At 42.6% G+C, this 10,323-nt stretch overlaps 1 protein-coding gene across 1 annotated transcript; it reads left to right on the top strand.

Moving 5' to 3' along the window:
• Positions 1–104: 104 nt before the first annotated feature.
• On the top strand, positions 105–8,737 carry LOC112877933 (cytokinin dehydrogenase 3). The gene is made up of 7 exons (XM_025942310.1): positions 105–236; positions 1,481–1,578; positions 1,674–5,547; positions 5,676–5,803; positions 5,902–6,162; positions 6,240–6,502; positions 8,057–8,737. Exons 3-7 carry the CDS (start codon positions 4,974–4,976, stop codon positions 8,400–8,402), a joined length of 1,572 nt encoding a protein of 523 aa, XP_025798095.1. The 5' UTR covers positions 105–236; positions 1,481–1,578; positions 1,674–4,973; the 3' UTR covers positions 8,403–8,737.
• Positions 8,738–10,323: the final 1,586 nt, after the last annotated feature.

The raw sequence follows: 10,323 nt of genomic DNA, 5'->3' as shown, positions 1-10,323 counted from the left end.
TAGGTATAAGGCATCCTATGTTACAGTAGCTTTTATGCTTAAGAAATGGTAGTTCTAATTAAATATACACCTTTAGAGTAATGTATCTTTTTTTAGATTTCAGACTTTACTGTTACTACTACTTGCTGGTATTTACATCTGAGATTGGATCAATTACGATGTTCCTATGTGCTAGCAGTTCTGCTTATAATAAGCCACGGAGACTGGAGCCTTCACATGTTGCCTTTACTTTCAGAGTAAGCTATCAGTTGCAATATTTAAGATATGATATGACCATGATAGAACCTTTATTCAAGACAACCCTGTGCTAAGCTTGTAATCACAGGTTGGCATCATAAAGTCAATCAAGTACAACAAGTGTACCATGCTACAAATTAGTTCAAAGTGTTTCATATCATATATGCGATGGAAACAAACTATGCATTGCCTTCTAGCACTCATTGTTTATGAATTTAGTCTGAGAAGGTAACAACTAGTTTATGCTCCAGAATATGGTTTAAAAACAGTTGAAAACAGCCATTCCATGTCCATCTGAAGACAATCTTTGTCTTTCTTCTGTCTTTGTACTTTGTGTGCTTTATAAGAGCAAGGACACGAGCGTGTAAGTGTAGTAATATGCTACACTCTGCAACATGCATGGTTGAGAACAACATGTATCCTGTCAATATTTTAGTGTGCATTATTAGCAGTGCCCCAAAGACTGACCTTTCAGTTTAAGGGGGGATAAACAAATATCAAATAATTTAGTGAGAAAACAGCATGCAAGAAACAAGGGTGGCTCTTGTGTTCCAGAAAAATGGTGGCTCTAGCTTGATTGGTAAAGTCTGGATGGCTCGTTTCCTATGAGAATGTAAAGCCTGGACAAATTGGTATGCTGAGAAGTGTCCAAACATGAAAAGGAAATAGAGGAAACACATACAGCTAAGCATGATAAGACGCCAACTAATCCTAAATGAATAAATCAAAAGCTAATAAGAGAGGACAGGACCATCAGATTAAGTATGCGACAGCATCTGTTGTTTAATCATGCAAGTGGTGAACATGTCGCCAAAAGAAGCGTGGCCATTTGGAACTGCACCATCTCTGTAATTGTTGTTCTGCTCTGTACATGTCTAGGAGTTGTGCTTGCATGGAAAGGGATTTGCCCTATCCTCTGTTTCAGAATACCTATAGGAAATAAAGGGGAACTTTCTTTCCTGATTAGATATATAGCATATGGCAGATGTGTGTTCTGATCTGCAATTAGCTTTAGTAAATGCAATCGCCGCTAACACAACTTTTCTAACTGATCTGATTCTAAGATTTGCATGCTGATCAACTCCAGTCATCACAAGGCAAAAGCGCCTTTTTCCCAACTTTATGTGCCCCTTTGTGTTCCTATTCCCGAGTAGTTCTGTGATGGTCCCATAACTTACCGATCACTAAAATTGAGAAATCGTATGCCTACTTTTCTGTGACATCATTGGCACATCTTTGCCAGGGAATTTGCTTCCTTATGAGGTATGATATAAGGATCTGTCCAAAACTTATGCTCTGACAGCGAAATCATCTGCATTTGGAAATTTGGATGGACTTCAGGTACGGAGCTGTTTATCAGACTGTTACATATTTCCATTTCATAATATAGTTCCAGTCCATTTGTACTTATCATTCATATGATGTCTTTTTTTTAGAGTTCCTTGGCAGATGCCCCAGCCCAAATGCATTGCAAAAGGACATAAACAGGTTTGATCCATTTACAGCCCACAATGATGTCTGTTTTTCAAGCATAGTTTCCTGCCGTGTTTTTGCCTGCTAAGAAAGCCCAAAGCACATGTTTTTTTATCTTCATAAACAGCGTGGTAGAAGTATATCATATGCCTTGAAGGATTATCCCTACCTTGGCATATAAACAGAAAACTTTCTGTATTCTGAACATGCCACTGTCTCCAGAATACAACATTAATTGCAAAATTTCCTCCACGGGATGTTGGTAAACACTATCAAAATATTACAAAAATAAAAAATATTTCTGTGTGAAACATATTAGTATTAGTTTCACTTGGTCCATTGAAATATATTTGCTCATACTAGCTGTCAAAGTTTAGACATGACACACATTTACATATGGAGAGTAAATCTTTGACCACCAATTTCTTGGAGAATCAATAAATTTGTCCCTTATCAAAACCAAATTGCATCGGTGAGTGGTGCACACTGCCCACTGTGGAGGACTGGAGGGAGGAGAAACAGAGCAAGGATTGTTCTTTCTTGGCATAAAAACCTATAGAGCCGAAATAGGTCAGGACCACCACTGTACTCTACCAGCCATATATAAGATAATGTGCTCGGTGAGTGTCGTGAGGCTATAAAGCCCGAATCTCATTGGGCCCAGCCAGGCCATGGCTTTCCATCCCCCCAATACCAAGTAGTTCCAAAAACAAAAGGGGGGGCTCAGTGGAAAGGGTGTGCCTGCTCTTTTCCATACAGATTTGCGTTCATCAATGGCAGAGGGGATCTCATGAGGTCATCGGGCTCTTGCAAGTGGGGAGGAAAAGGGAGATCTAGGAAAGACTTAGTGGCCCACCTTTTCCCTCTTTTCCCACAAGGACGAGCTCATGGATTGGAGTAGGAAAGTGATTCTGAATCGGTCTCAAATCTTGGCCAAGATCACACTGTGTACTCTCCACTGGATCAGCAAATGAGGCATTTTGTTATTGCATGATGGCATCCCCTGACCATGCTCGTGCAGAGGCCAAAAGTTTTGTCATTAGGATATGGATGTCGTGAGGCTTGTGGGTTTATTGTTTTATTTGTTTCTTTGAGTTTTCAGTTAGCGTTGCAGGTTATATTTGGTTCCTGTTTGTGAGTTTTAAGGTATATTGCAGAGCGATGCAACCCCATTTCATATTTTCATATGCCTGTCCAATCAAGGAACTTGTTCTGAGCCACCTAATAGACATTAGGGTTTATGTCAAAATCGAGATCATTGCATATTTTATGCGGAAACATGTAACAAGGATGTCATTATTTAAGGATTTCACAAAAGAAATTTTAGTGTTGTAGTGGAGCAATTCACTAGATACTGACTTTGTGTTTGTGCAATCTCGTGGTTTGAAGCCTGTGGTGGTGTACCTAGGCAGCATATTGGAATATATCTTTGTTGATATTGCATCCATCTGTATATTGGAATATATCGCTGTTGATATTGCATCCATCTGTGGAAAATTTTCGGATATCCTATACTGTTCTTGGATTCTATTCTTGACATTGGTACTGACCTGCCTAGATTACATTCCCTTGCGTCCTATTGCTTCCAAACAAAGAAACCCCAACATTTTCTTTTGCAAACAGCAGTACAAGTGCATTTCCTGAGCATAACAAACGATATTCTGGTTCTACATTTGTTTGAATAAAATGTGAGAGTATGATTTCAGATATGTGGATGTCAACCTATCTTAAAATTAGTTATTGAATGGATAATATCTAGTGTTGTCCAGTATCTAGAGCTCAATAAATAAAATCATTTATGAGCTTAGGAAATTCATTGATATGCATTATGAACATATAATATCAGCCAACCTATTCTGAATTCAAACAGAACTTATAGGTTGAATTCAAACAGAACTTGGATGAGTCAATTAAATTTGTCGTGTCATCCCAAGGTCAGCAAACCTTTCTGTTTTCGTTTTATTTTCTGAACAGCTAGACCTCAATATACTTTATTATTGATTGAGTTGTTTAGGTCTTAATTAATTGTCTCGGTGTCCTTCAGAAAGAAAAAAGGAATTTGGTTTTGGTCCAGATTTTTTTTTGTCTCTGTTTTCGTTCCTGAAACAAATGGAGTAGGTCCTCGCACTTGCCTGTTAGTTGCATGAGAGCTCATGGTTTCCAGCCACACAATCCATGGGCTCCTTCTTAGCCTGAGTGGTGGCCAATCAACATAAATAATTCTAGGGCCCTCAGAACAGTATTACACAACTGTAACCCTGCAAAAGATTTGGTATCTAGAGCTGAGCCCCATTGTACCCAGCTAGCGTTGGATGTGGTCAAGGGCAACAGGAGGAGCCATAGGGGTGGGGGGTGGGGGGGGTATAGGCTCTCCTTAAAAGACTGTTCAGATGGATCAGAGCAGCGGGCTGCGAAAAAGAAATGGTTGGTTCTGCTTTCCTCTGTGTTCGCCAGGTCCATAAATCTGAGAACGATCTTTTGCTCCATTGCCTATATGCGTGATAAGTGGATATTAATATTGTTGAATACATGTTTGAGGTTTTTTTCTTCCCGTTGAGCTCCATTCTTTAGAGCTGCTAGGGAGGGGGGGAGAGAGATAGGGAGAGAGACTGAGAGAGAGACAGGTGACAGCTGATCACATGGACCTCCATTGAGGACGGTCTTCCGAAACAGAAAAGAGAGTGCAGTGACTACTAGTGTGGTCTGTATTGTCTTTGCTTCCTTTTATTTGGCAGGGGAGCCTCGGGCTTGTCCTCTTCTCTACTCTACCCTCATTTATATTGTGCCAATTTGTTTCAGCTGCTTGCCTACTTCAGAGCTCAGAGAGAGAGAGAGAGAGCGAGAGAGAGAGCTCCGCTGCCTCAGGCATTCTTTGTCACAGGGGTCGAGGGGAGAGAGACAGAGGGCTGAGGATCACATGGTGGCCTTTTTTTGGGTATGTGACAGCTTCTGCTTTTAGTCTTTTAGTGCTTCCTTTTATCTCCTCTTCATGAAACCCCTTTCAAAACCTCAAATCACCACCTCATCGGCTGATCAGTGATTGCCTTCTCCTGCTCCTTTAAGAACCCTCTTCCCTGCCCTCATTTTTCTTCATCCCTCACCTTTGCCCAAAAGACAAGAACAAAGCAATATGATGCTCTGATCGCTTCGCCGACCGCCATCGCAATCCTACACATTGTGGTGACGCACCAAGATAATACACAACCCCTCTGCTTTTACTACCCTCCGTATTACAAGAAGCAGCTCCAGGAATTGCTCACGCCATGGAGGTTGCCATGCTCTGCACAAGAGTTAGCCTGCTCATCCTCATTCTCTCCCTCTGCTCTCCATACAAGTTCATACAGAGTCCCATGGACTTCGGCCCCTTGAACCTGCTCCCCACCACCACCACTGCGTCCAGCGATTTCGGTAGGATACTTTTCCACTCTCCAGCCGCAGTGCTGAAGCCCCAGTCCTCAAGGGATATCTCCCTACTTCTCAGCTTCCTATCTGGCTCGTCTCTGAGCAAGGTCACGGTGGCGGCCAGGGGAGCAGGTCACTCCATTCATGGCCAGGCCCAGGCTCTAGATGGCATTGTAGTGGAGATGAGCTCTTTGCCTGCCGAGATAGAATTCTACAAAGGAGGAGAAGGAGAAATTTCGTATGCTGATGTGAGTGGTGGGGTTATGTGGATAGACCTCCTGGAGCAGAGCTTGAAGCTTGGGCTAGCTCCAAGGTCATGGACTGACTACCTCTATCTCACCGTTGGCGGAACGCTGTCCAATGCTGGCATCAGTGGGCAGACATTTAAGCACGGGCCTCAGATTAGTAATGTTCTACAGCTGGAGGTAGTCACAGGTGAGATACATGCATGATGAATCAAACAAAAAGATAAGATCTTATTTTGCCTTTTTGGCTGTGTCTTTCTTGGCCAACCTCTTTTTAACTGATGGGCAGTAGATTTTCTGTAACTCTCTGTTTCACAGGACGAGGGGAGATTGTGACATGCTCACCCAGCAAGGATGCGGATTTGTTCAATGCAGTTCTGGGAGGTCTTGGCCAGTTTGGCATCATAACTAGGGCCAGGATCCTGCTGCAGGAAGCTCCACAGAAAGTATGCTGCTTCTTACAACTGTCCTGAACATCTTGGTATATCATATTATTATTTCATCAGCTCTGTACAATAACTGAACAATTTTCGAATAAGTTTAGGTGAAGTGGGTGAGAGCCTTTTATGATGATTTCAGCATCTTCACCAAGGACCAGGAGTTGCTGGTATCCATGCCGGATTTGGTGGACTATGTGGAAGGTTTCATAGTCTTGAATGAACAATCCCTTCACAGCTCCTCCATCGCCTTCCCTGCAAATGTGGACTTCAACCCAGATTTTGGCACCAAGAACAGCCCTAACATTTACTACTGCATAGAGTTTGCAGTCCATGATTACCAGCACAAGAACACTAATGTGGAACAGGTAAGCGCTAAAATTATTATTTCGTTTTTTGGAACTTGTCAAGGATTAGGGATATTCTTAATGGGCATTCTTTTCAGGTTGTGGAAGTTATCTCAAGGCAGATGAGCCACATGGTGTCCCAGTTGTACAGTGTGGAGGTGTCCTACTTCGATTTTCTCAATCGGGTCAGGATGGAAGAGATGAGCCTAAGGAGCATCGGGCTGTGGGAGGTACACCACCCATGGCTCAACATGTTTGTGCCAAAGGCGGGGATCAATGACTTCAGGGACCTGCTCATGGACAACGTTTCACCAGATAGCTTTGAGGGCCTGATCCTCATCTACCCACTCCTCATAGACAAGTAAGCATCACCATTAATAACAAAAAAAATATGCATTCATCAAGATACACCTGCTTTCATGAAACCATTATTTGTGAAAAAGCTATCTATTAATTAATCCCTCTTTTGTGATCACTTCATTACCTTCCAAGAAGTCCAAGTTGGACAAATATTTCTTTGCCTTATCCAAACAAGTTGCGTCCTTGTGCTATAGTAGTAACGTTATTTTAGATAAAGAAGAAAAGTGATCAGCGTGGGCTCATCGTGCACTAGGGGTAATTCCTTTTTGCTTACTGCTATTTTTTCTACAACCAGCAATGGCCATATTTCAATGTGGGGGCACCATTTGTGGTCTTCTTTGGAATGGCATTTATCATTTGCCTTCTCGCTCTATTCAGCTCTGCAAGGTTCTCAGGAAGAGAACATAGTTTCATAAATGTAGTCTGATGTATCGTTTTGCAGTACCCCACTTAAGATCTAAAGTTATTCATCAGTATTCCCCTTGCTGGTCCCAACTCTGTTCTTGTGGTAATAAATAAAAGTTGCTGTGGGTTGGGTGTAGAGGCACTCCATCCACCTTTCACTTTCCTTTTGCTGAGGCATGCAGTATTGCAGACATGCTGCAGCCTTGCTTCCAGAACAGATTGGACACAAGAATGAGAATATGAGATCAGCTATTTACTGCATCGGTACCTTTTTGTTGAAAGTTCTGCATATGCCCACAATATTTTTGTTACAAAGTCCACAGCTATAGTGACTTCATACTAGCCGATCCTTGCATTTCTAGGAGTGATTATAACAGGCTTTTATGTGTAGTCCCTCAAATAGGATCACATCTGTCATCAGCATTGTATGATTCAACTGCGATTATAGCTCAGCTCAATCAGTGGCATCTTCTTTTATTAAGTGAAACCTTGAACTATTCGGTAGCAATAGGGAAATATATAAACATAGCAGCTGATCTTTTGAAATCTTGATTCTTGACTTCAATTAAAAGGAGCTTTGTTTGTGTATTGTTTATGTGAAGATAAGATTTGCTTATCCCGAGTTGCACGATAAATAGTTACATGTGTCCAGGTGGAACATCAGAAACCTATATTTGACTTAGTACAGGCTATTCTTTTCGGAAGATGCAAAACGTTGCTCACATTTTTAAAGGCCCAAGTTCTGTGTGCTACCCCAAAAAAAAAAGGTTTCCATGATTTCATTGACCCCAAATGCAAATATTTGTTAATGTTCATCTTCCCCACCCCACCCCCCCCCCCCCAAAAAAAAAGAGTAGACAAGCACCTGCAGAAGTGTTTAAATATGCTAGATTGCATCCCAGTGTCAACTCTGAGCTGATAAATGTTTAACAAAAGATCGAAGGTGTGACCCAAGATCCATGTTCATTGCACCGGACTAGTTTATAGCCCCAACGTAGACCTCTCTCCAGAAAACACTAAAACTAAAGTCAGGATACACTGAACTGCAGAAGGTCAGCTGTATAATTTTCTCTTCCTATTTTAAACTCATGATGTCTGGGTAGGTCTGAAGTATTATGGTTTAATTGTTGCTCTGTTATCCTTCCGACAGGTGGGACACCAACACATCGGTCGTGCTACCAGATTCCGGATCCACGGACCGGGTGATGTACGTGGTGGGCATCCTCAGGTCCGCAAACCCTGAAGGTGGCTGCTCCCACCACTGCCTCCAAGAGCTCCTCCGCCGCCACCGCCGCATCGCCTACACCGCCGGAGTACACCTCGGTGCCAAACAGTACTTGGCTCACCACCCGACTCCGTCCGGTTGGCACCAGCACTTTGGGCGGCGGTGGGAGCGGTTCGCGGAGCGCAAGAACCGGTTCGACCCGCTACGCATCCTGGGGCCGGGCCAGGGCATATTCCCCAGGAGAGACGACAATGCTGCGTTTGGGAGCTAGCTTAGCCGGCAGAAAGTGAACAAGGGATATAGGCAGCTGACTAGGACGATGCGATCTTGTTCTTTCTTTTTCTGGATCTTCTCTTGAGTTTCCTCGGCATTTTGAGGCACCGGTTGGGTTATTCTGTGGGGGTTGGGGGGCACTTTGAGTTTGAGAGGACCCGGTGGTGAATATCACAGGGAATTTTGGAACTTTGTACAGGCTGAGGAAGCACAAGCGCTCTAGGGATAGAGATAGTGATTCTATTCGATCTGTATTCCTTGTTCGATGTGGCCATTAGTAGGGTTATTATTGACTTACTGTTGTTCACTTGCTGTAGGGTTATTATTGACTTACTGTTGTTCACTTGTTCTCACTTTCGTTTCTAGACACAGAAATTCTTTGCACTTGTACCTGGGACAGCGCTTTGTGTCAGTGATCTTCTTTTTGGAGAAATGGTGACAATATGATTTGTGGCTAACCAGCCCTACGGCCCCGGTCATCAAAATCAGCATCTTTGATGACATGGTTGGTTGTTGGATTTTCAGTAATTTTCCACACCCATGTTGCCATGTTTTAGTTATCAAACTCTGCCAAAAAGCTATGTAGACCGCGGTTTATATCCGCATAATGCATCGTAATGTGAACTTCCAGATTATCAGTTGAAAAAATGCAGATTTTTTCTTAAAAAGATGCCATTTCAATCATTCGAACCATAGAGAATTCTATAAAAGTTATTCTAGCATATGAAAATTAGTTTCGTTTTTTCAGGATGAGAAGTAGAGATACGCGTTGGATTGAGTCTCTAGTTTTCTGCCTACATTTTGACCTGCAGCCAGTGTTGTTTTCCTTCTTTCACTTGTTTTTTTGAAGGAAAAACTTGTACTAGTTTTAAATTTCATGTTTGAACTTGTCATAACCATTTTAATGCAAAGATGCATAGGTCTCGCATCCTCGTTTCTTCTAAAAAAGAATTCTAAAAAGCAACCAGTAACCACCTTACTTGCGGACTTTCCCTATGCGCTAGGAACATGTGGTACATAACTCTACCTAAAAAATAATACGCTCCATAGACCATATATTCATATAGTACAAGACTACAAAATACAATCCGGTTAGTTCTAACTGCATCATTCCTCGCCCTTTAAAAAACCGCTTGACTTCAGCGGAAGCATCCAACTTTGCAACAATCCAACATGATCACAGCGGATCGGGGCACTCGATCCAGGGCGTCAGGGCCGATCAACACGTAGCACTGCGTGGTGCATACAAAAACACCCCCCAAATTCTTCTCCCTACGGAAGCTAGTACGACAAATCCCAACCCCCCCAGCCTTTCCATCACCTAGCGTCTAATTCTAATCAAAGCCTAATCCTCTAAGACTAATCACAATTGAGGTTTCATGACGAGTTTCGTGGCATTAATTATCATGACACATCAGCATTTCTGATGATTTGGCACTGATTTAATGAGGGAAGAGAATAAATCAATTTCATCCATACGACACTTTGCTAACTCGTTTCCGAGATGTTGGAAAAACGACCACTGTGACCGCCGTTGTTTCATAGGGGATCACGTACCACGCTAGATCAACTAGCATTTAATTACACTGGTTAGTTTTGTAAACAGTGAAATGAAACTCTCCATTGAGGCATAGTATTTCATTCATCCCTAAAACTGATGTGGTATTCTTAAAAAAAGGATATAAAACTCCACTGTGATTAGCCTAATTGAGCTCTTTGCGCTGCCCGAGCTGCAGTTCCCTCCTTAACCTTGCCCCTTCCTCGATTTGTTTAATCTCACCTCGTGAGACTTAATTACTCGTAGCCTTTTGCCCGGGCTACGCTCGACGCTAAGATCTTCATGGATGGATTTCGAAAGGGATGCGAGATCCGTAAAGCAAGCGGCGCGGCGCAGGAGGGGGGAAAGAGGGGGGCTTTGC

The sequence above is a fragment of the Panicum hallii genome, chromosome 9 (assembly GCF_002211085.1).
Source record: "Panicum hallii strain FIL2 chromosome 9, PHallii_v3.1, whole genome shotgun sequence".
NCBI classification, from domain to species: Eukaryota; Viridiplantae; Streptophyta; class Magnoliopsida; order Poales; family Poaceae; genus Panicum; species Panicum hallii.
This window is presented reverse-complemented; position numbering and strand designations above follow the sequence as displayed.

Coding starts and splice junctions, on each gene's coding strand:
- LOC112877933 (XM_025942310.1), top strand. CDS start 4,974: ATGGAGGTTGCCATGCTCTGCACAAGAGTTAGCCTGCTCATCCTCATT. Junction 5,548..5,675: donor ACAGCTGGAGGTAGTCACAG/GTGAGATACATG, acceptor TCTGTTTCACAG/GACGAGGGGAGATTGTGACA. Junction 5,804..5,901: donor TGCAGGAAGCTCCACAGAAA/GTATGCTGCTTC, acceptor GAATAAGTTTAG/GTGAAGTGGGTGAGAGCCTT.